General features: G+C 40.9%; 1 protein-coding gene across 3 annotated transcripts in view; it reads right to left on the reverse strand.

Moving 5' to 3' along the window:
• CAB39L (calcium binding protein 39 like) overlaps window positions 1-26,934 on the reverse strand; it is a 117,925-nt gene that overhangs the window by 7,372 nt on the left and 83,619 nt on the right. For all 3 annotated transcript variants that reach the window (XM_079137678.1, XM_079137679.1, XM_079137677.1), the window contains 3 exons: window positions 19,759-19,818; window positions 17,749-17,814; window positions 9,206-9,349 (listed from right to left, as the gene is read on the reverse strand). In XM_079137678.1, the coding sequence (XP_078993804.1) occupies window positions 9,206-9,349; window positions 17,749-17,814; window positions 19,759-19,818 (270 nt within the window). The remainder of the gene's footprint in view (window positions 1-9,205; window positions 9,350-17,748; window positions 17,815-19,758; window positions 19,819-26,934) is intronic.

A 26,934-nucleotide genomic window follows, 5' to 3' on the forward strand; every position in this document is an offset into this window, starting at 1 on the left:
TTTGTCTTGTTAATATACTCATTAATCTCACATAAATGCTCCTTTACCAAGAGTGATCTGAGCCAGACACGGTATGGCAGGATTCATCTTCTGTGTTTCCGGTATGATCGTCAATGATGCACGCTGTCAGCCTGGATGCTTTTGACATGTCACAAGGAAGTGACACAAAGTTCCATCCCATGGGAGTGTGAAATAAAACGATCCTATTTTTATTCAAATGAATACAAATCCGAGTGTAAATATTTGGAAGATTTTTTTACAATACTTTTCAGGTCTGATCAGAGACCGAACTTCCTGTCTTAAGGAAGGACCTAGCCCACGCCTCTGCTGCAAGCCAGGTCAGATCTGTGAGCGTCCACCCGCCGGCACCAGGACTGCACAGGTCCTCACTGCACATCCAAGGAGGAATAAGACCCTGTGAGGGAAGGAAAGGCGGCGGAAGTTCGGGATGCTCTAAAAATCTCTAGAAGCACCTGAAATCCTCCTCCTCATTGCCACCCTTCTTGTCACTGCCATTTATAGAAGTAAGACGTGTAGAAAATGAGGGAAATAAAGACAAGCAAGAAGAAAGTAAAAACATCACTTACAGGACCAGGGGTGCCGCTCAGTGGTAGAGCACTTGCCTAGCACGCGGTGGCCTCTGCGTCCCTCCTCAGCACCTCCCTGGGCAGAGTCATTGAACTTCTCCACCCAGAGGTGACCACGTGGATACTTGGTGTACATTCTCTCTCTCTCTCTCTCTCTCTCTCTCTCTCTCTCTCTCTATATATATATATATATATATATCTTTTTTTTTTCTTTTCTTTTTTTTTTTACTGTGCACACAGGTACATGTAAGCATATGCAAAACGAACGGGGCTTGCAATCTGTACATAAAGGTTTGTGACCTATTATTTCACTCAACAGCATGGTTTTACCCTTTGCAGATTCTTCACATACTAAGGGAGGCCACTGGAAAGGTGGAGCTTACCTGGCCACAGACACAGCCTGGGTCCTTGCGTGCACGGGGCCTCGTGCTAAACGGTTTACAGGTACTTTGTTCTTTTGTCCTTACAACAACTCTGGAAGGGAGATCCTCTTTGCCCCACTCCCTAAGTGAGGCTCAGAGCAGTTTTAGCAGAATCCCCAGCTGCCAGGCTGAGGGCTCGGCCAGGGCTGTGCGCTCTCCTCTGAGGCAGAGATGTGCTGTTTGGTTCAAATGTTCTTTACTGCTTCTCTAGAGATGAGGGCAAGGAGGGGCAAACTATAATCACATTTTCCTCATCTTTAAAACGGATCTTTTAAGTAAACTAGTGGGTCAAGAAATAGAGTCTGTTTTGGGTCTTCTTTCTAAAGTTTTTTATTTTATTAAAATTTTTTTTTTTTTAGCATTTTCAGACTTCTGATGGGCAAACATAAGGTGGATATCTGGAAACTTCCTAAGAGATATAGAATACATTGATTTGAATTAAATAAGAAGCTTTGTAGGTAGTTTTGTAGGGAGAAGAGAGTCACATGGTCTATATTTCATTGTCTTTTCAGTTTTCAAATATAGCTTTACTGCTATATTACTGTTCATATACCACACAGTTCACCCATTGAAAGGGGTTTCAGTGCTGTTTAGTATATTCAGAGTTGTGCATCACCACAGTCAACTTCAGGACATTTTTATCATCCCTAAAAGAAATGCTGTACCTGTTTTCAGTCACTCCCCATTGCCCATGCAAGCCCCCAGCTCCAGCAGGCACTGGGAACTTCCTGCTCCTGGAGACTTGCCAGTTCTAGACCTCTCATACTGATGAAATCAAATAGTATGTGTTCTTTGTGACTGGCTTCTTTCACTTAGCATGGTGTTTTCAAGGTTCATTCATGTTGTAGCATGAATATAGTACTCATGCTTTTTATGCCAAAACTTCATGGGGTTTTAAAAGGATTAAAGGAGATAACCCCTGTAAATGTTTACCAGAGTCCCTGGCACACAGTAATTACTGTCCAATTAGATTACTGTTAAATTACTTTTTAATTAAATTACTATTGTCATTTCCCTCAATAAATCATCACTAACATCACATATAAAAGTAATTGCTTCCCTAAACACTTGCTGTCAAATTTAAACTCAATAGCTTGGCTGGGTGCAGTGGTATATGCCTGTAATCCCAGCTACTTGGGAGGCTGAGGCAGGAGGAACACAAGTTTGAAGCTAGTTTAGATAACTTAGCAAAACTCTGTCTTGGGGGAAAAAAAATTTAAAGGGGTGGGACTGGGGCTGGGGATATAGCTCAGTTGGTAGAGTACTCGCCTTGCATACACAAAGCCCTGGGTTCAATCCCCAGCATCACAAAAAGAAAAAGAAAAAGAAAAAGTCAAAAAGTCTCCTATAAGGAAAACAAAAACAAAACAATAACAACAACAACAACAACAACAAAAAACTTTAAAAAAGGGGTGGGTTGCGGATGTAGCTCAGTAGTAAAGCATTCCTGGGTTCTATCCCTAGTACCAATAAATAAACCAACCCAGTATCTGGCTGGGGATGTGTTCAGTGGTAGAGTGAACGCTTTGTATTTTCAAGGCCCTGGGTTTGATTCCCAGCACCACAACAAAAACAAACAAAACAAACCCTAATAGCTCATTTTAACTATTTTAAAGTTTTATTCTGCTTAAAAGACAAATTTTGCTTATTATTTCCAATTGTGTTCAATGATAAAAATGATTTTTCCTCCATTATTTAGACACCAAAGTAAAGTGAGAAAATCTTTTTTTCTTTTCTTTTTTTTTTTTGTGCTGGGGATCGAACCCAGGGCCTTGTGCTTTCAAAGCAAGCCCTCTACCGACTGAGCCATCTCCCCAGTCCGAGAAAAATCTTATCAATATAACATAATAATATTGGGTAATATGTTAGAAAAATGATATTATCCTCTAACTAAAGAAAGACTGTACTGTTATTTCTTTTAGTAATACTATAAAAGGATGAATTCATGTTTCTACTTTATTATAATCAGTTGTAAAAAGAACAGACTTGTAACTGAGAGGGACCTCCAGAATGTAGCTGATTCATTCTCCCACTTCAGCACAGCCCACGTGTGATTTTGAGTCCTGAGATCCCTTGCAAGGTGATTCTACAACCATCCTCAACAACTTATTCCAATGTCTAAACGCCCAACTCCAGAGAATTCATATTAATTCACTTTTTCAGCCATTAACTATTTAATAAATACCATGTGCTAGGGACTCCTTTAAGTGCTAGGAAATACAGCTGAGAAAAAAAGTCAAGACAAAAATGCCTGCTCTCAAAAAATCTCCCATAATAATAACAAAGTCTAGAAAAGAGGCACATTGCTATTACTAATGTTCCAGGCTCAGTTCCCCATGAATCTGTGGACATTTGTAGAAGAAAGAACTTAGGGATGGAAGCAGCAGATGGCTGGGTCGACACAAGATCAGGTTCTTCCCTGAACCTCCCCGTTCCCTCGGCCACAAAGCGGGAATGTTCCACCTACCTGACTTCAAGATGGGGTGAGGAGTGCAGGCAGCTTTGTCAGGAAAAAGTGCTCTGTAAACCCCAGAATGTTAAATTGTTAGTTTCACTGTTGTTACTGCAATTGCCTTGGTATTTTGGAACTCAAGTCTTGAGGCTCTATAAATTTCACACAATTCTGGAAATTACACAGGAAGCTATATATTTATTTCAAAATTATATAGAAAAGCAACTTCAATTTTTTTTTCTAGGGCTGTGGGTGTAGCTCAGTGGTGGAGCACTTGCTTAGCATGTAAGGCCCTGGGCTCAACTCTAGTACCAAAAAACAAAAAGAAAGAAAGAAAGAAAAGAATGTATGTATATGTATGATTACATGAATGGTGTGAATCTACATTGTGCACAACCATAGAAATGAAAAGTTGCACCACATTTGTGTATAATGAATCAAAATGCAGTCTGTAAAAATAAAAAAAATTAATAAAAAAAAAGTATTCACAATTATTAAATATAGGCAATGCTAGGGAAGCACACTTCCACTGAACTATGCCTTTAATTCCTATTTTATGAATTTTTTAAAGAATGTATATTTAAAAATAGAAAGGCAAAGTGAAGTCTTAATTACAAGTTTTCACTTTTCTCCTCTGCTTGTTTGTTAAATAAGCAAAAGGGGCAAAATAAAATAAGATTAAATGAGGAACTGATAAATTGACTATTCTATACTATTTAAAAGTCATTGATGAAACATTAAGTTGGCAGTTGATGCAAAAGCTTCTTTTTTAAGACAGAGTCTCGCTAAGCTGCTCAGGCTGGCCCCAAATTCCTGAGCTCAAGTGATCCTCCTGCCTCACCTCCTTTGCTGATAGGAACACTTTTTTTTTTTTTTTTTTTTTTGGCGGTGCTGGGGATCAAACCCAGGGCCTCATGCTTACAAGGCAAGCACTCTACTGACTGAGCTATCTCCCCAGCCCACAAGTGCTTTTTAATGACCTTAAATTCCCTGAGTTTCAACTACTTTCCCCCCAAGTACACTTAGATCTGGTCTATCATTGCCAGAGTAGTTGGTCTGCTAGAAAGTCAGTCCCTAAGGAAATGAGTAATTCACGGTGAGTCCTTCACCAAATTAATCTATATTCTACATTCTTTGCAATAAGATCACATGGAAACATTGTCATCTAGGATCATTCTTGTGCTACTATTTTTTTTTTTTTTTTTTTTTTTTAGCTGAATTGTCAGGTTGGCGTTTGTGTTTTTATTTATTTATTTTTTGTGGTGCTGAGGACTGACCCGACCCCCATGCCTCATGTGTGCTAGGCAAGCGCTCCACCCCTGAGCCACCACCCCAGCCCTGGCTTTGGTATTTTTAAGAAGCTGGAGCAGAGTTTCTTGTTTTCATGGAAATGGCTCTTGTGACCAACTGCTGGATGAGTGACGGGAGCACACTCAAGGTCATTTTTGGCACTGGCTGTGCCTGAATTCCAGCAGCTCTAGGTGTGAGCCCACCGCCACAGACCACCTCCTTACGTGGTTTGGTGGGAAGCAGCACGACGGCACTTTATTATCAACTTGAACAGGGAAGGAAGAGAGGAAGGCCAGCTGATAGCTGTTTCTAAGCTCATTTCTGGCAGAACCAGGACCACAGAGACACAGGTCTTATGACCTAGCATCGTGGAACTAAACACTAGACCTTGGCCTTGGTTTTGCAAGGGAGGGAACAGATCCAGATGAATATATGCAAAGTCATTGCTAGCAAGTGAGCCAGAACAAAGACCCAATTCTCTTGACTTCCATCCAGAGCTTTTGTACCATACCTTCTGCTGGTCAATACTAGGAAACATGAAATGTCATCTCAGAGGAGACGCTGATCTTATCAGCAAGCTAATAAAAACTAATAATATGGCAAAGGCATTTGCAGTACGGTGTCCCACGTTTTCTGCACCTATTCAGAGGGTGCTTTGAGGGGAAAACTATTAATGAAGAACTGTGAAAAAATTCTAGGACTTGGCTGTTATTTTTTTTCTAAACAGCAAAATATTATTTTTGGGAGGTAAACAATCAAGTTCATACTTCAGTGGAAGGAACATAGCTGGGGTAATGGGTAGGCCCAGTTTACACACGTACAAGTAAACAAGTGGTCAACTATTTTTAAATGTACCTATTCTGTCCACTGATTAGATGGTCCAAATTCTGATCTGAGGACAGAAGCAGGTTATTTCTATTTTGCCACCCACTGAATCCTTCTATAACACTGCATTTTTTAAACTTGCATGATGAAGCTTGTTCTCATCTCCGCCGAGTCCAGTTCTGTGGAAGCTGAATGGTGTGACTACACACAGCCTTCTACAACCCTAGAGCCAAAGATTCCTGAGAAAGTCTATCACTTACTTTTTTTTTTTTATTGTAAACAAATGGGATACATGTTGTTTCTCTGTTTGTACATGGAGTCAAGGCATACCATTTGTGTAATCATAAATTTACATAAGGTAATGTTGTTTGATTCATTCTGTTATTTTTGTCCTCCCCCCACCCCTCCCACCCCTCTTTTCCCTCTATATAGTCCTTCCTTTCTCCATTATTGCCACCCTCCTTTAACCCTAACCCTAAACCTAAACCTAACCCTAACCCTAACGCTAACCCCTCCCACCCCCCATTATATATCCTCATCAGCTTATCAGCGAGATCATTCATTCGTCCTTTAGTTTTTTGAGATTGGCTTATCTCAGCATGATATTCTCCAATTTCATCCATTTGCCTGCAAATGCCATAATTTTATTATTCTTTATAGCTGAGTAACATTCCAGTGTGTGTGTGTGTGTGTGTGTGTGTGTGTGTATGTATATATATATATATATATATATATATATATATATATATATATATATATACACCTATACCACAGTTTCTGTATCCATTCCTCAATTGAAGGGCATCTAGGTTGGTTCCACAATCTGGCTATTGTGAACTGAGCAGCTATGAACATTGATGTGGCTGTATCTCTGTAGTATGCTGATTTTAAGTCCTTTGGGTATAGGCCAAGGAGTGGGATAGCTGGGTCAAATGGTGGTTCCATTCCAGGTTTTCTAAGGAATCTCCACACTGCTTTCCAGAGTGGCTGCACTAATTTGCAACCCCACCAGCAATGTATGAGTGTACCTTTCTCCCCACATCCTCGCCAGCACCTATTGTTGCTTGTATTCTTGATAATCGCCATTCTAATTGGGGTGAGATGGAATCTTAGGGTAGTTTTGATTTGCATTTCTCTTATTACTAGAGATGTTGAACATTTTTTCATATATCTGTTGATTGCTTGTACATCTTTTTCTGTGAAGTGTCCGTTCATTTCCTTAGCCCATTTGTTGATTGGATTATTTGTATTCTTGGTGTAGAGTTTTTTGAGTGAATTCAGTAAAGTAGCAGGTTACAAGATCAATGCTCATAAATCCAAATGCATTTTTATACATAAGTGATGAATCTTCAGAAAGAGAAGTTAGGAAAACTACCCCATTCACAATAGCATCGAAAAAAATAAAATACTTGGGAATCAATCTCATAAAAGAGTTGAAAGACCTCTACAATGAGAACTACAGAACACTAAAGAAAGAAATTAAAGAAAACCTTAGAAGATGGAAAGATCTCTCATGTTCTTGGATAGGCAGAATTAATATTGGAAAATGGCCATACTAAAGTGCTAGACAGATTCAATGCAATTCCAATTAATATCCCAATGATGTACCTTACAGAAATAGAGCAGGCAATTATGAAATTCATCTGGAAGAATAAGAAACCCAGAATAGCTAAAGCAATCCTCAGTAGAAAGAGTGAAGCAGGGGGTATCGCAATACCAGATCTTCAACTCTATTACAAAGCAATAGTAACAAAAATGGCATGGTATTGGTACCAAAATAGACAGTAGATCAATGGTACAGAATAGAGGACACGGACACAAACCCAAATAAATACAATTTTCTCATATTAGACAAAGGTGCCAAAAATATGCCATGAAGAAAAGATAGCCTCTTCAACAAATGGTGCTAGGAAAACTGGAAAACCATATGCAACAGAATGAAACTAAATCCCTATCTCTCACCCTGCACAAAACTCAACTCAAAATGGATCAAAGACCTCGGAATCAGACCAGAGACCCTGCATCTTATAGAAGAAAAAGTAGGTCCAAATCTTCAACTTGTTGGCTTAGGATCAGACTTCCTTAACAGGACTCCCATAGCACAAGAAATAAAAGCAAGAATCAACAACTGGGATAGATTCAAACTAAAAAGCTTTCTCTCAGCAAAGGAAACTATCAGTAATGTGAAGAGAGAGCCTACAGAGTGGGAGAATATCTTTGCCACTCATACTTCAGATAGAGTGCTAATTTCCAGAATATATAAGTCTATCACTTCTTAATGCGTGGCATTTCCCAGTCCTACAGCACTCTGTTTTCATTTCACCCCATTTCTTTACTTTTAATAATTCTAACACAAAGGAGAGTACGGGGATAACCTATCAGACCTCATGTTTCTACCATCAGCTCTACGCAAATCAAACATTGGGTACCTGGGACTGAATTCAGGGGCACCTGACCACTGAACCACATCCCCAGCCCTATTTTGTATTTTATTTAGAGACAGGGTCTCACTGAGCTGCTTAGCACCTCACTTTTGCTGAGGCTGGCATTGAACTTGAGATCCTCCTGCCTCAGCTACCCGGGCCACTGGAATTACAGGCTTGTGGCCACTGTGCTGGGGGCCATGCTTGCCCTTTAATAAAAATATTGAAAGATGTTGAATGCTTCTCCACAATATCACTCATTCTCTCCCCGACCCCTCACCTGAGATGGCTGCTGGCCTGATTTTGGTGTCATTCCGCATACGTTTTTACTGCATGTGTGTGTATGCAGTAAGCTTATGTAGTCTTGCTTTACATGTTTTCAAACTTTAATTACTTAACTATTAATTACTAATTATTAAGTAAATTACTTCTTTTTAATATTTGCTTCTTCCAACCAATAAAAGTCACATTTCAGATCTTAATATCTAGAAGAACAGATTCCCCTTACCTCAATCTTCAAAATCACCATGATCCTATTCTAAAGATTTTAGAATCAGTTTGTTGAGTTGTAGGAAAAGTCCTGCTAGGACTCCAAAAGGAATTTATAAACTAAGTTAGGCTCTGAATTACTCTATCGGCCTTTCGGGCAATAAATATCTGATAGTTGAAAGACTGACTACTTTATTTTTTTACTGCTCAAAGTAAGGTGAGTACCAGAGAGACCTTCACCAGGAGGGATGAAGCTCATCTATTTTCCAGCAGATTTTAATTTGAAAATGATTGTCTAATTTTATTTTGGGCATTGGGTGGCAGGCCCCCTGAAGTTTGACGTGGTCATGAAACTTCTCTGAATTTATAATGCATGTTTATATTACAATTATCTGAGGCAAATTTGCCTAATTGTAGCACTCAAGTAATGATTTATACCATTAGCCTAGTGAGAGAATGCAATCAATCAATATTTTTTAAAAAGAAAATATTTGGAGGTGTGGATTAGTTAACAAGCCTTTTAGAATCAAATAGATGTTCATTAAAGTAGTTATAAAATCTCATCTAAATCGTGCAAAACAAAGACTGCCTATTTCATCTTCTTGCAAGAATAAAGGAAAGTAAAAAGCAGGGAGCTTGTCGTTTGAAGCTGGAAAAAAAAAACAAAAAAAAAAAAAACACATCCCCATGGCATTATTTCTGTAGCTGGCACTTTACCTTAAAGACATGAAAGGCTTCAAACTGAATGTTGGGACTTTTATCTCGAAGGAGGTTCATCATCAGCTTTAGGTTCTCTGGCTTGCTGATGTACTTGGTCATAATAGCAAAGTTGTGGCGGTCCAGGATCAGTTCACCTAGCAGCTATGAGAAAACACAAAGCCAAAGGTATTATCCATTTCACGGTCAATTTATTCAAATATACCTTACGTTCTCACTGAAAAACAAAGTATAAGTGTCATGGAAATCACGCGCAGCAAGAGACTGAGTTGGAAAACTCAGGTTTATTTACGCCAGTCTGAAGTTCTGGGCCCTGAGGTTACATGGGACTTTTAAAAATTTTAGATGTTGACAGACCTTTTATTTTATTTTATTTTTATTGTAAACATGTTGTTTCTGTTTGTACATGGAATAACGGCATTCCATTTATATAATCATACATTTACATAGGGTAATGGTGTTTGATTCATTCTGTTATTTTTTCCTCCCCCCCACCCCTCCCACCCCTCTTTTCCCTCTATACAGCCCCTCCTTCTTCCATTCTTGACCCCCTCCCACCCCCCATTAAGTGGCATCATCCGCTTATCAGTGAGATCATTTGTCCTTTGGTTTTTTGAGATTGGCTTATCTCACTTAGCATGATATTCTCCAATTCCATCCATTTGCCTGCAAATGCCATAATTTTATTATTCTTTATAGCTGAGTAACATTCCATTGTGTTTGTGTGTGTGTGTGTGTGGGTGTGTGTGTGTATATATATATATATATATATATATACACACACACCTATACCACAGTTTCTTTATCCATTCATCAAGTGAAGGACATCTAGGTTGGTTCCACAATCTGGCTATGGTGAACTGAGCAGCTATGAACATTGATGTGGCTGTATCTCTGTAGTATGCTGATTTTAAGTCCTTTGGGTATAGGCCAAGGAGTGCAATAGCTGGGTCAAATGGTGGTTCCATTCCAAGTTTTTTAAGGAATCTCCACACTGCTTTCCAGAGTGGCTGCACTAATTTGCAACCCCACCAGCAATGTATGAGTGTACCTTTCTCCCCACATCCTCACCAACACCTATTGTTGCTTGTATTCTTGATAATCGCCATTCTAATTGGGGTGAGATGGAATCTTAGGGTAGTTTTGATTTGCATTTCTCTTATTACTAGAGATGTTGAACATTTTTTCATATATCTGTTGATTGCTTGTACATCTTTTTCTGTGAAATGTCTGTTCATTTCCTTAGCCCATTTGTTGATTGGGTTATTTGTATTTTTTTATTCATTTATTTATATGCTGTGCTGAGAATCGAACCCAGTGCCTCACACATGCTAGGCAAGCCCTCTACCCTGGCTCGTACATGGGGCTTTTATAGGAAACGACATCATTTCTTAACCATAACAACATTGATGGGTTTGAATTCTTGGCCTATGTGACCAGAGATCATGCACAGGGAATTTATGATAAGTAGTTCATAGGTGCAGAAGAAAAACAGTATAACACCTGCGAGTGTCATGGTGAAGTGGTCTTTACCACAGGCAGCAGTAACTCAAGATGACTTGCGTTTATCTCCCTAAGAGCTATAGTTCTAAGAACAAAGCCTACAAGGTTATAGTTTAGATAGCAGTTAACTGGACTAACAATTGAGTGATGTAGCTACATTCCTACAGGGTTCAGAAAGTTACAAAGTTACTGGGTACAGTGACTGCAGACCTATAATCCCAGCAGTTTGGGAGGCTGAGACAGGATTGCAAGTTCAAAGCCAGCCTCTGCAACATTGAGGTGCTAAGCAACTCAGTGAGACCCTGTCTCTAAATAAAATACAAAATAGGGCTGGGATGTGGCTCTGTGGTTAAGCACCCCTCAGTTCAATCCCCAGTACCAAAAAATAAAAATAAAAAAATCACAAAGTATAGGAAAATTAACCCTTTTCCCAGGCATTGGTTCTTCATCATAATGTTCTTATAATTTCATTCTATAATCCGACTGGTATCCCTGAAACATCAGTGTGAACAAGAATGGTATCATGAAAAAAGCTGGAAAGTTGTTAATTACATGGGGAGCGGTGCAGACCTGCGGTCTAGTCCTCCAGGGTAGGCTGGGGCTGGAGCCGCAGGAGCACACCAGCCCAGGAGTTTGAGAATAGCCATGGCAAACCAGTGAGATCCCATCCAAAAAAAAAAAAAAAAAAAAAAAAAAACCCCTACCAACCAAGAAAGAAAAACAAAAAAGCAAAAACTCAAATCAAACCAAACAGCAAAACAGGCATGAAACAGTAGTTGTTACTATTTTCAGCCTGTAACACGGTTTTGCTATCATCGGTGCTTAATTCATTTTCCAGCCAGTCTTTGCTGCAGCTTACCAAGAGACAGCCAGAAATAAATGTATTTTCATCATTTACTTTAATTAGCTTGTTTCCCAATGCTCTATTGCTCCTAGGCATTTCGGTAGGGCAGAAAAAACCAAAACTCTACAATTATCCCTCCTTTCCTGAATAAATGTACTCTAGTACTTTGGCAGAAGGATAGTTTTATGTTAAGTGACTGTTACCCTCCCCTTGACTTCCATTATAAAACCTGAAATAAAACTAGAAAAATAAATCACGGGGACTGGGGCTGTAGTTCAGTGGTAGAGTGCTTGCCTCACACATGCAAGGTATTGGGTTTAATCCGCAGCACCACAAAACAAAATAAATAAATAAATAAAGATACTGTGTGCACCTACAACTAAAAAATATTTAAATCAATCAATCGTGGACCCTAAGTTCATATCAAGCTTTTAAAGTGCAGCAAGTTTTTATAAAAAAGTAAAGCCAAACATTTTATGGGGGTAAATTAATAGTTTCTGAGAGGCAATATTACTCTGAAACAAAATTAAAATGCCCAAAGGGAAAAAAGAAAACCCTCTAGGAAATTGCTGAATGCAGTGTTGCTCTGTCTCAGAAACTTTTGTTTTCACTGTAGTGACAGCAATTCCTAAAGTTTCAGTATATTTTATATGTAAGATATGCTTCTCTTTCAATTATCTATTTATTGAACTTTTTTCTGGAAGCTTCAGGATGACAATTTACAGACAGGCACAGAAGTCCTGGATCGAAGGAGAATATATTAAACTGGGGGTTAGTTGTCTATCATAACAGAATTCCAGACCTGTACATGCAGGTGTGTGTGTGCGTGTCTGCCTGTACACAACCACCTTGCTAATCATGTATCTTTTGTCTATTTAACAAATAAGAACTACACACTGAAAGTTATACTTTGTGCACGAAAACAATGTTTGTTAAATCTGAAAAAAGGCTGGTCACTGGTGGATATTAGTTGAGCGTATTACTCTCATACATTTGGCATAGCAACCATAAACAGTAATCTTCATTCTTCTTAGTCTCCCTGCAGCATCTAAAGCTCAGTGAACACTTGTGGAAACTTTCTGTGCTCCTGATTTCAAGGTTCCTGCATTCTTCTGGTTTCTTAGCTCTTGCACTTTGTTCCCTTGTGGACTCTTCCAGTTGCTCCCCCTCCGTCTGCACGACGGATGTAGGAAGTTTCCAGGGTACCCACTGGGCTCTCTTACCTTTTATCTGCCAACAGTCTCAACTGTACCCATGGGTATAACTATAACACAGAGGAAGATATCTCCCGGATCTACACTTTTAGCTGTCCCTTGCTCAGCCCCGCTTGGACATCTTGCTGGTCTCTCACACAGTTAACAGCACTAATACCAATTCCCTCTCCTTTCCTTGTTAATGACAGGGGGACCAACCAGTCCCCTAGGACAGAGAGCTAACATCCTCCCCAGTTCCTTTCTTTTCCCTTGCTCCATCAAATCAATGCCCATGTGAGATCTGCCCATACTCTGTTTTTAAAGAATGTCTTTTGAGCACCCTCCATTCCATTTTCCCTGGCAGTTTCCTCAACCAAACCCTCACTACCTCTTCTCATCTGGACTTTTCCAAGAGCGTGCAGGTGCTCTTCCCCTCAGTCTTCACCAATTCAATCACATTAGATCAAAGGAATCTTTCAGAAAATCAGCTGTATACAAACAAACACGTTCAGTTCCCAAGAATGGCATCCACAGCCCTGGGAGGCTCAGGAGTCATTTCTCTTGCTTCTTTTTCTCAATTCCCTTGCTCATCTTTTCTCATTCTTCTGTTCTGTGGCTTCTCTCCCCTTGCTCCAAAAAAAAAAAAGACACCCCCAAAAACAAGTTTTTTTTTTTTGTTTTTTTTGTTTTTTTTTTTTTTTGGTGGTACTGGAGATCAAATCCAACTGAGTTTTTGTTTTGTTTTTTGAGTGCAGGGGATTGAACTCAGAGGCACTCAACCACTGAGTTACATCCTCAGCCCTATTTTGTATTTTATTCAGAGTTAGGGTCTCCCTGAGTTGCTTATTAGCACTTTGCTAAAATGCTGAGGCTGGCTTTGAACTTTCAATCCTCCAGCTTCAGCCTCCTGAGCTGCTGGGATTACAGGCGTGCACCACCATGTCCAGTTCTGGCTCTTTTTATTATTATTATTATTATTCATTTTGAGATGGTCTGGCTAAGTTGCCCAGGCTGACCTCAAACTTGTGATCCTCCTGCCTCAGCCTCGCCAGTCCTTGGGATTACAGGTATGAACCACCACGCCCTGCATCCCCTGCTCAAATTTTTGAGAAATGCCGTTACTTCAGTCTCCCTGTCCAAGCCACACCCACTCTCCAGAACTAGCTCTGAGGCTTCATTTAGGCTGAGTCTCCTCCATCTCCTCCCTCTGTGCTCCTTATTTGTTGCACCTTGTACTAACTTTGTCTCTCGTGTTGTGCTATTTGGGAACCGGCTTACAGTGTTAAAATACTGTATATGGTGCATACGATATTAATACCAACAATGACAAAATGCAGCATTCCATTATAACACAAAGCATTATAAAGCAATACTGTACTAAGTAAATGGAAAAAAAACTCACATTTTATTTACTTTTCATACTTACACACTATACAGTCGTAAAACCTTGCAAGTGTAAGAGTTTTATTTTAACTTAATCTTTTAATGAAATTGACCAGAGCCAAAAATTCCATCAAGCTTCTTCTGAATTATAATCTTTCTTGCTAGTAATTAAATGTCAGCCCTCTAAGGAAGATAAGGAATAAATTCCTAAGCTCTGTCACGTGAGGGAAAGGAATTTCTCTGTTAATTACTTTTTATTGACACCCAGACTCTAAGCACCCTAAGACAAGTCTAGGAAAATTTAGAGTACGATTAACCAAAGGCAGAAGGTGGCAACCACTTTGGAATCAGAAAATAGCCTCGTGCTTAAACCAGTTTGTTACTCACAAAATCTGTTATAATCTAACCTCTTGTCTCCCAAAACTATGAAATACCTACGTACAAAATCTTACAGAACCCATATATGCAAATACGGTTATGTCAGGACAGAATCTGCAGCTACCGCAGAGCTGATTCCCAAACGGAAAAACCAAGATTGCACCAGGACAGCTCTCGGAATGACATTTTTCTATCAGAGAAAAGCACAAACAGCATTTGATGAGCTCATGTTGGTGTGGGAAGCCCTTCCACAGTCATCTAGCTTTCTGTTCCCTTGAACAGGGAGAAACAAGACCATTTCAGCAACATCTCTGCCTATACCCTAGTGTTCAAAAAAAGCCAGCCTTCGCGAAGTAACCACGCTAACAGTTTGTGCATTCTTACAGAGCTACATCTACCTGTTGTCAGGGTTTTGTTTTTGTTTTTTTTTTTCCTTCTGTCCCAGTTTAGTTTCACCATGTTGTAAATCAAACGTGTGACAGCTAACCATAATGGATTTTAGCCAGGAAGAGCAGCCAAGGAGTTGGGTCTGGGAGGATTAATGAACAGGAAAGATGCCTCAGGAGGAGACCAAGGCACTTGTCAGGAAGTACAAACCCAACAGGATTGGAGAGAGAAGAGTTTCAAGAAACTTCAGTACCAGGTACCAGAGGTCTGCTCCTGGTCCCAGCAGGAGAAGCACCAGAAAAGGGAAGGGGGCTGCATGGCAGGAGCAGGTGGCAGGAAGCGCACAGCAGTGAGGAAGGAGAACTCTCTCTCTCCCTTGAGAGCCCTCAAGTGTTTGGGTTGTACCAGTCACAAATGCACTGGATTGACAGGTTTCTGTTTTTAACTGCAAATGCATGTTGGTAGGAACCTGTCTCATTCATACCCCAGTCCCAAATATTTATTCAGAATAAATCAGTCCTTCCACAGACTGAACTCTGGGGATAATGACTGGGAATATCTACTGGCCGAATTTCATTTGATTTGTTTCAAAAATGTCTACAGTTCTGGGCTAGGTGGAGCTTGTCTGGCAAGCATGAGGCTCTGGGTTTGATCCTCAGCACCAGGAAAAAAAGAGTCCATGCTTTCTAAGAGTGAGGCTCGGCCACTTCACAGACAGAAAGGGCGGAAGAGAACAAGATGGGGCTGCAGACAGCCGGAGGAGACATGGAGGGCAATGGGGTCGGGAGGGCAATGGGGCCACGGTCAGGAGTGGGAGGGATGACAAGAGAGTGGGAAAGGAAAGGCAGGAAGACGGCCCAGAAGGGAGGTGATCAGGGAAAAAAGGCGCTGTCAGCTTTCTGACTCTTCCTAAGGTGCCAGAGGCAGGATCGCAGCAGAAGTTCTGTTCAAGATCTTGTAAATCCTGATAATAGTACAAGACTGTCAGCCTTCTTCCTCTCCATGTTGGTCTAGCACCTGACAGACTTCCACTAAAGGGAGGAGGGATTTGGAAAACGGATGAGCATTTCCTGTGTGCTGCTCTTTAGAGCGCTGTCACCTCCACCCCACTCCAGTACCACTATCCCTTGCAACAAGGACCAGGTCCCCTCATTCTGACTGTCTTTGTGGGCCCTTCGCAAATAAAGGATTTCTAAGCCAGGTGCAGTGGTGCACGCCTGTGATCCCAGTGGCCTGGGAGGCTGAGGCAGGAGGATTGCGAGTTCAGTCAGCCTCAGCAACTCAGCAAGGCCCTCAGCAACTTAGTGAGACCCTGCCTCAAAATAACATCTAAAAAGGAGCTGGGGATGTGGCTTGGTGGTTAAGCACCCTGGGTTCAACCCCCAGTACAAAAAGTACAAAACAAAGATTTCTATTCCTTAGACATGCAGCTGTGGCGGTAGGACGCATCCCTCTATTCCTCTGCTCTCTGTGTGAGGCGGAGCCTGGTGCTGAGCTCACTGCCTCTACCCGGAGGTCAGCTGGGTGTTCTCTTCTCTAGGTGGACCACCTTGCATGGGTCCCTTCACCAAGGGAAGACTCAGTAAAGAGCGCTGACTGACTGGGAGGAGGGAGTGGAGACCAACCTGCCCGATAACGAGGAGAGTCGGGGCAGCAAGGGCACAACAGGAAAGGACACAGGGAAAGTTTTTGGTTTTGTTTTTGGTACCAGGGATGGAACCCAGCAGCAGTCAACCACTGAGTCACATCTCAGTCCTTTTTTGTAATTTTTTATTTTGAGATAGGGAATCACTGTGTTGCTTACAGCCTTGCTAATTTGCTGAGGCTGGCCTTGAATTTGTGATCCTCCTGCCTCAGCCTCCTGAGCCCCTGGATTATAGGCATATAGCCACCATATCTGATTCAGCCATTTTAATTTTTCACAAATGTAGGACTTAGCTCAAAAGTCAGCATACTGGAGAGGCCTTGCTGACATTGCAGCTACGCAGCATGTACACACACCAATTCCCTCAGCATTCATTTTCTTTTCATCTCTCGAAAGTATCCCCTAGGGTGGGATTGTGGGTCTGTTCAAGTGAGCTTAGGTTGGTTTTCCTTTCTTAGCAGAAATATTCCAAATTCTACTCTAACAAGCCTCCTGACCCTGTTTAATTTTTCTTAATACTTAAAGTCACATGAAAATCAGGTATGCATCTGTCTACTGTCTCCTCTTTCCCAGCAGAATGTGAGGCCCACAGTGCTGTCCTCAGCGGCCACCATAATGTTAGAACATACACAGGCAAATACTGGTTGGCTGACTGAACATCCTCTGGCCTCCTCACACCTGCTTCCCCTAGAGTTCATCCCACGAAAATTTGTTGGGGGTGGACTTCGTTTTCTTTTCTAGCCAAAAACATGATTTTAAAAATTCTTTCTGGGTTGTTCCAGTGTAATCCTTGCAGATTTTTAGGACAGCAAAGTTTGATGCATTTGATCATGCAATCTTCTCTCATAAGAGTTGGTTGGAGTTGTTTTTTGTTTATTTTTGAAGTGTAGGGATCTAAGTCAGGGCCTTGTGCAAGCGAGGAGAGTGCTCTACCACTGAGCTGGCTGATTTTTAAAAATATTAGTCTTTTAATTCTTAGGGAATGACCACGTTTCACATTTCAGAACCTCTGTTGTAAATGTAACATGAGCACATCATATTCAGAGGTGGAGGTATTTGAAATGACCTACAGCAAACACTGGCTGGCTCACTAGACTGTTCAGGGAAGGGACTCAGCAGAGAATTTTTTGGCATTCACTTGTCCACTAATAGATATCATTTGCTAATAAACATCAATTATAGGGATTAACTTAAAGAAATTTGATATTACCTTTAAAGATTGTCTCTTAGTCACGTAATTCTCAGACTGAAGCAATTTCTCGTAGTCTTCAAAAATCTAATGAAAAGAAAATAAATATTAGAATGTACCAGCAGCGGTGTGTTCTCTGCGTTAGGCTCTCTGTATTCAGGAGGCTACAGTGCTTTGTACCTCTGTGTACTTAGCCAGGGCGGTCACAATGTCCACAGGGTGGGTGGTCTTACCATTTCATCGCCCTTCCCTGCGCAGGAAGACACTGAGGGAGGGGGAAGCCAAGTGACATAGTAGACACACCTTTCTATTTTATCTTAGTTCTGCAGATTAGAAATTGAGTCAAAGAATGGAATAATTCCAAGTCCTCCCAATAAATAATTTTGATTAAACATCTGTTAAAAGTTGCAAGTTAACTCATTTTAAAGAAATCTATCTATGTAACTTGGTAGCCACAGGTCCACAAACAATTTGGGAAAAGATTAAATACACTTTGGGCTTCACTTGGCTCAGAAAAGGACGGAACTGTCAAATTCATAGTGTGAATGGGCGAGGCGTGAGGTGATCCTTGCAGCTTGGTGGCCATGCTAACCCCAACTGGCCTCTCTAGAGCATTTCCACTCTTGCCAGAAACTATGGACACGGGTCTTGAGGTCCTCCTGTGTCCTGATGTGCTCATTAAGTGTGGTTAGTCCAAACTGCATTGTGCTTTAAATATAAAATATACACCAGATTTTGAAGATCGAGTATGAAAGAAAGTAGAATAGTTCTATCATTTTTTTTAATATTGACTGTATGTTTAAATAATGTTTTTCATTTTCTGGATTAAATGAATTTATAAAATCAATTTTACCCCTTTCATCTTACTACATTTTGGTGTGGCTAACTAGAAAACATTAAGTTACACAGTGGCTGCAGGCACTGTGTTTCAACAGGACAGTGCTGAACCAACACCTGAGCAAAAATTGTAAAGCTTTGCTTCCAGATCTGTGCTCTGTTCGACTTAATCATGCTGTTTCCACCATTAATGTATGTACCAAAGGAATGACTGCTTTTGCACTGATCTGTTCATTCAGCATCCACAGAATACCACCAAACTCGTGGCACTGGATAAGGCATTAGTGGTTAACCAATAATAATAAAAGTTAACATGGAGAGCTCACCACGTCCTGGGCTAAAACTTTAAACCTTGTCAAATTCCAACAACAGCCCTATGAGGTTGGGGTATTGCTATCTTCATTTTGCAGCAGGTGGCAGGAACTTGCCCAGAGAAACAGTCAGTAAAGAGGGAGACTGGGTCTTAAAGTCAGGGGAGACTGAGGACTCAATTCTACAGATAAGGTTCCTGCCTTTTAGGGAGCTCAAGGGCCAGCCAGAAAGATCCGGGCACACCACAATGATACGAAGGGAAAAATGAGGAGAGGAGAGTATATGTGTGTTTGGGGAGGAGGGAGGAGATTATGGAAAGCTTCCCAGAAGAGTGACATGTCAGGGAGATCCCAAAGGTATGAGCAGGATCCATAGTGAGAGAACGGACTTGGAAGATAGAAATACTATTTCTGTCATTTCTCCTAGTAAATTATCAACCAAGTAAAGGGTGGATGCTTTTCCATTTAGAGTTAACCACTGCCTCTTAAAAATAACATGAATCTGTGTGTGTGTGTGTGTGTGTGTGTGTGTGTGTGTGTGTGTGTATGTATGTGTGTGTTTTGGGGATGGAACCAAGGACCTCAAGCATGGTAAGCAATTGGTCTACTGCTGAGCTACACCCCCAGTTCCTGTGTTTTCTTCATGTAAGATCAAAGCAGGCAAGGTAGTGATCATTTCTTGGAGCTCTAGAGTACAAAAGGAAGAATGTAAACAATGAAACATTCCTGACTTCCCAGAAAACTCAGTTTTCCATAAAATTGACCAGGGGTATGTTGAGTATGGTTGATGTCACTTGCAAATGATAAATAAGGGTGATGCTCCAAGATCTAGGAGGGAGAAAGAGAAGGAGGAGGTGAAGTCTTAAAAATGATTTCTACTTACAGTGTCATAATTCTGCTCTAAGAAGTCTGCTACCAACACTTTATGTCTGGTTAGTAAATCCTAGAAAGAAAATAACCAAGTGAAACAAAATTATTAGGGCTAATAAATTCAACAACTTATTACATTTAAAACCAGTCTTTCCCCTAAGGCTTGATAATTTCACTTATTTGAAATAAAGGTAAAAGTTACAAAAATTTTTTTCATTTACAAAATATTTCCATTTCTATTTTAAGATGTGAAATACCAGTTTGCTTCAGGTTAAAAGCAACAACAATAAAACACCTAGTATTAAATCTAGTGTATTAAATTCATATTTTGTTAGATTTATCATAGAAATAATTTAACTGATAAAACAAATGGCACCTAACGCATATAGTATTATGATATAATAAAGTTTATGATTTTCTTTTGGTGTGTGTATGGGGTGCTGGGGATTGAACCCAGTGGTACGTTACCCCTGAGCTACATCCCCAGCCCATTTTACTTTTGGAAACAGGGTCTCCTAAGTTGCTGAGGTTGGCCATGAACTTGGTGATCCTGCTGCCTCAGGGTACTGAATCATGGGGATTACAGGCGTGTACCACAACCTGTAACTAATGTCTTCAATAATAATCTTTTCTTTTTTGGAGACAGCATCTTGGTATGGTTGCCCACACTGGCCTCAAATTGACAGTTCAAATGATCCTCCCACCTCATTCTCAAAAGTGTTGGAATTATAGATATATATAGTCTCATACACACACACACACACACACACACACACACACATTTTAAACAAATATTTGGAATGATTTAAAACCTCATCTCACAAATTAATGTAACAGATTTTCGAGGATGTTAACCTTCCTAACCACTTTTAAACAGAGATGCCTCAGACCCCTGGAAGCATAGAAATGACATTTAACAGTGTCATCTCTGTACTGTTCTGCTCTCAGGAAAATGGCCTTGAGGCATAGTGCAAGTCACTGGGTCACACACTGCATTCTTTCAAAGTTGAAGAGAAACAGACCTACCCTATTACAGACAGGAATGTGCAGAACATGGAACTTTTGACTGTCAACTCACACCCAAATTAAATATTTATTTCACCTTCATGTTGAAAGAAAGCAAGCCTTACCTAATCCCTTTCATGTGCTGAATTTTAATAAGAACAACAAGAATTTAAAAGTTTCCCAAAATAAATTCTTTATTTTAATACATATTTAATTAAAACTTCCTTGGAGCACATGGAAGATACACAGCAACCTCACAGGGAAAAGGCAGGCAACAACTCTGGCAAACCCACCTATTTTTATTATTATTATTATTGTTGTTGTTTTGGTATTAGGGATTGAACCCAGGTGCTTAACCACTGAACCACATCCCCAGCCCTTTTTGTATTTTATTTAGAGATAGGGTCTCACTGAGTTGCTTAAGGTCTCATTAAGTTGCTAAGGCTGGCTTTGAACTTGAGATCCTCCTGCCTCAGCCTCCCAAGCCGGCAAACTCACCTATTTTATTTTATTTTTTTAGTTGTTGATGAACCTTTATTTGTTTATTTATATATGGTGCTGAGAATCGAACCCAGTGCCTCAAATACTAGGCCAACCCTCTACCACTGAGCCACAACCCCAGCCCCCACCTATTTTTAATAACAAGAAAAAGTAAAACATTTAAAAGCATTTTGCCCTAATTTGGTGGTTAAAAAAAAAAAAAGACAAATATATCAATGTGTACAACCTGATGTTCTGAAATATGTATACACTGTGGAATGGCTGGTTATGATTTGTGTGTGTGTATGTGTGTGTGTGTTTTGGTGGTGGGGGCTAACAGTGCTGGGGCTCACCCCCAGCCCTTGGTCTGGATCTTAAACGTCCCCCACAGGTCCTGTTTTGGAGGCTTGGTGGCCAGCCTGTGGAGCTGCGGGGAGGTGGTGGGAGGTTTTCGATTTGAGAAGGGGTCTTGCCACGTTGCTGTTCTGGATCTCCCAGGCTCAGGCCATCTGCTGGCCTGGCTGGCAGGGCAGGCGCGCAACACCATAGGGGCTCGGGTGGCGGAACCTTTAGGAGGTGGGCCTAGGCGGAGGAAGTTGGGTCACCGGAACTGCCCTTGAGGGCCACTGGGAGGCCGCCCTTCCTCTCTCTCTGCCTTTGCTTCCCCGCCACCCCAAGCCAAGCAGGTTTGCTCCCCAAACGCTCCCCATCAGGGTGTCCTGCGGTCCATGCTGCCGTCCATGCATTGCCATTTCCAAAACCGTGAGCCAAAATAAATAAGTTTTCAGTTGTTTATTTCAGGTGTTTTTGTCACAGCTATAGAAATATAGAAAGCTAACTAGTGTATATGTTACCTTGCATATTTATTTTGTGGTAAGAACATTTAAAATCTACTTTCAGTGATTGTCTAACTACAATACATTGTTACTAACTATAGTTGCCATGGTGTACAGTGGATCTTTTGAATTATTCCTAACTGAAATTTTGTATCTTCTGATCAATATCCGCCCCCAGTAATGACCATTCTACTTTCTGCTTCTGAGTTCAACTTTTTTAGATCTCACATACAAATGAGGTCATACTATGTGCCATTCTGTGCCTGAGTTAATTTCACTTAATGTCCTCCAGGTTCATTCATGTCACAAATGACAGAATTCCCTTTTTATGGCTGAGTAGTATTCCATTATGTGTATGTACCACATATTTTTATCCATTCATCTATTGATGGACACTTAAGTTGATTCCATATCTTGGATATTGTAAATAATGCTGTAATTTTTCAACATTTTCTTTGAATATACACCCAGGAGTGGAAATGCTGAATCACATGGCCATTCTATTTTATATTAAAACAAAAATTACATGAATACAGTAATAACAATTAGCTTCTTACTGTTTTCCTTAAAACAGTGAGGTAATTTACATTTTCTACCAGTACTTTGCAAAGATTTCCTTTTCTCCACATCCTTGAGAGCACTTCTTTGATCTTTTTTGTAATAAAAAACAGATGTGAAGAGATAATCTCATGGTTTTACAATTTTCAATTAAAAAAATGTGAGACCAGTCCTTAATTTCCTACTACTCATCATTACACAATTCAACCTTTACATCCATCTTTGAAAATGTTGGTCCTTTTTTCCCTGTTGGACCAGGGCATTCAGAATTGTCTGGAACTAGAAAATGGGAAACCCTCTACAGGAGTTCCAAGCCTGCCTGGGGTCTTAAACTAGTTCCTGTATCAGGATCCCTGAGAAGGTAAGGTAGTTCTACAGTTTTAGGGGGTCCCTGAAAGGATATTTAGGATGCCTAGCTTTCAATTATCCCTCCCCTAATTTTGTAAGAGTCCTGTGAAATTTTCTTAGTGACTAGGGGTAGAAGAAGTCATCGTTATGGGCTGCAGCCGACACTGTGGACTGGGGTATCCAGGGGAATCTCCACCTGTTAAAATTGAGAGTGAGGACTGGGTTCTTCCACAGCTGCGACACATCACTGCTGCTGGAAAGGTCATTATGCATTGGTATTATCCCAAAGAAAGAGGAATCCGGGAGTTCTTTTACAACCAGAACCCTCAAATTCCAAAGGGGAAAAAAAATTGAAATAACTTAAAAATCTAGTAACAGGCAAATATAATATGACAGAGCAAAATTCTTCTAGCATATAGCAGATGTATGCACAAAATTGGAGGACTCACCATGTAAATATGCTTGTGTACACATGATACCAGATAAATACTTATAGGTCGTATAACTGAGTGTGGGGGGAGAACCTCACAAAAGACTAGCTAGAATCCTACTCAAGCAGAAAAAAGCAGAAAACTGGAAAGGGGGGGAAAAAAGGTCAAATTTTAAAGAATTTAACATATTTGTAAATGTTTGAAACACAATATTCTTTCATCCCACCTCCTAATTATTCTGGTCTGACGGGCTAAGTTATGCACAGTATAACTATCATGCTAAAAAAAATCCTACACTGACATTTTTGGTAAATTCTGCTTGGGAGAACCTTGGGGTGGCGTGACAGAGGTACTCAATTGCAGGGACGTGAGGCTGATGAGCCAGTGGCAGATGCCATTATTGAGGGCTTACAAAGTGCTGGGGATTGTGCCAGGTACTTAACACATGTTATTTCTAATCTTCCCAACAACTCTGTAAGGCAGGGATTATTTTATTCATTTCTCAGAGGAGGAAAATGAAACTCAAAGGTTAACTAATTTGCTCAAGGTCATACAGCTGATCAAGTGATGGAGTGAGATGGAATTCAAAACACTTCAATTACCTAGGTTCTTAAAGGAAAGGATGATTGTAAGGTGCCTTTTTTCAGTGAAAGGACTACATTGTAAACAGTACCATAAGAAAAATATAAATTAACAATATGAAAACATTGACTATTAAACTGGACAAGTTATCTTGCAGCAAAATGAAAAAGGTGAGCCTAATAGGTTAAAAAAACCCAAAACCCAAGCCAAAATAAAATCCAGTCAACCAACCAAGTAAACAAAACCCTTTGAAACCAGTTACTTTAAAAAAAAAATAGTGACACAGTCATTGTCACATTAACCACAGCATTTTGGTAAAGCATAGAAAATTGGTGTTTCCAATACTGGCAGCACGCGGAAGACTTTTTATGGTTCAGATTTTCAAGGTTGACTTGCATTCAATGGAAACGAGACTGAAATATAAATCTAAACATCTAGTTTACATTTGTGATTTAATATTGTTGAAAATTAATTTGGACTGAATATAAGCTAGCAAGAAATTATTATCGAGGTTGGGCATGGTGGTGCCTGCCTGTAATCCTGTGACTTGGGAGGCTGAGGCAGGTGGATTGCAAGTTCAAAGCCAGCCTCAGGGGCTGGGGAGATAGCTCAGTCGGTAGAGTGCTTGCCTTAAAGCACAAGGCCCTGGGTTTGATCCCCAGCACCGCAAAAAAAAAAAAAAAAAAAAAAAAAGGCCAGCCTCAGCAACTTAGCAAGACCCTATCTCAAAACAAAACAAACAAACAACAACAACAAAAAAATCATTTCAAGTATGTTTTGTGCTTTTATTTATTTTTGCTGTGTTGGGGATTGAACCCAGGGCCTCATGCATGCTAGGTAAACACTCTACCACTGAGCTAACCCCCAGCCTTAAGTACATTTTATTCTATTAAATACTGAAAAATCTTTGAGGATATTTTAAAAAACAAATATTCAGGGGCTAGGGTGTAGCTCAGTGGTAGGGTGCTTGCCTAGCACACGTGAGGCACTGGGTTTGATCCTCAGCATCACATAAGGATAAATAATATAAAGGTTTTTTGTCTATCTAGAACTAAAAATATTTTTTTAAATGTTACCCTATGTACAGGTATGATTACATGAATGGTGTGAATCTGCATCGTGTATAACCATAGAAACGAAATGATGTACCCCATTTGTGTACAATGAATCAAAATGCAGTCTGTAAAAATTAAAAAAAATGATATGGGATATCTACTTTTCCTCTCCATGAGAATTTGTTCTGTTTGCAATTTTGTGAAGTTTTACGTATGTTTTTTTAAGAAGGAAACTAACTTGTTTCCATGACAGCAGAGTCATCTGACAGAAAAGGAGAAAAAAATGGGACTACAATATCTATTATTAGAAAACACAGCCTTATTTCTTTAGGCACAGGCATTTTGCTAAATAAATGGAATCGTCCTTTATATTAAATGTCGTTCTTCATATTTGATGGAACCGAGGCCTCTCTCACCTGGTGCTCTGGACCTGCCCTTTCTGGGGGTTCACCAGCAGCCACAGCACAGTGTTTATTTTGCCAGGGAGGCTGAGCTGCCGTGAAATGGACGGGGCACCTGGGATCTCACAGCACTCCTACTCTTTGGAGTTGGTTCCCGGGTGCTTCCCTTCTCTTTCTTCCTTCCCTCACTCTTTGCCACTCTTGCCATTTTTTCCTTCCTCTGCATCTTCAGCTTCCCTCATGCTCCTTTTCTTTACCCTCTTTGGAGGGATCCAAACCTAGCTGCAGACATTTTGGTCTTAATTGCCCTCTTGCCTGCCAGGTGACCCCAGCACATATCCCAAACTATAGGATAAACAAAGTCATTAAGATAACTGAGCGTTTGTGCTGGCCACTGTGGCTGGACTGTTTCTTAACTGACGTTTGACATATTAACAGTTTTTGAGAAAGGCCAGGTACACTCCAGTTGGCTGTGGCCCACTTTTGTCTAGCTTAGCAAATAAACTCCTTCCTCCTGCCCTGGGGTGTAGGGATCTTCCTTTCTGTAGGTTCTCTCTCTCTCTCTTTCTTTCTTTCTTCTTTCGTACTGGAGATTGCACCCAGGGTCACTTAACCACTGAGCTACATTTCCAGCCCTTTTTGCTTCTTTTGGGCAGGGCCTTGCTAACTTGCCGAGGCTGGCCTGGAACTTGCAATCTTCCTGCCTCAGCTTCCAGAGTCGCTGGGATTACAGGTGTGCACCATCACACCTGGCCTGTTGGTAAGTTCTAATAAAGTGCACCCTGTGCAGTCCTGGGTCTGTCTGCCTCTTCCTTAGGTCTTTTGGCACCTCCCTCCTTTGGCAGCCAGTTCTCACACACATGAACTGGGTTTTCTGGAACACTCCTGCTTCCCTTCTCTCCTTCCCTTGCTCTTTTCCGTCTCACAAGGCTTCTCGCACGGACTCTTCTATCCTCAGTGCTCTGCTCAGGCCCAGTCTAAGGGGCGAGCAGGCTGGACAGAGAGGCGTGACGCCTGAGCGGGCAGGCTCCGGAAGCTCTGCCATCGATCCCCATGCTGGACCAGGCTGGTCGTGTTTATTGCAAGCTTTTGCGGAACGCTGGTACTGCTCCTTCTTCCACAGTCTCAGGCAGTTCACACTGATCTCATACCTGCACGCCCATCTGACAACAAAAGTGCCACAGTTAACTGGGTCCCCCCTTCTCCTAGGCTGCTGTCACAACCAGCTGTTTATTGCTTAAGCTCGTCCTGGAGTCTACCCCAGTCCCACTCACACGGCCTCCTAATAGTCCCCCTCACCCTCAAATTGTATTCTCCCCAGCTGGAGTCCTTTAGTTCACTCTCCCTCATCTCGTTCCATTTCCAGGGATATCTGGGTCCCAGGTGCTGCTAGATGTGGCTCCCCCTTGACCCGACTCCAAGTTCCCTTAGCGCGGAGGCTTGCTCATCACAGCAGCCTGCAGGCCCTGCTCCCTGCAGGTCACAGCCATCCC

The sequence above is a fragment of the Sciurus vulgaris genome (genome assembly GCF_902686455.1).
Source record: "Sciurus vulgaris genome assembly, chromosome: 4".
NCBI lineage: Eukaryota > Metazoa > Chordata > Mammalia > Rodentia > Sciuridae > Sciurus > Sciurus vulgaris.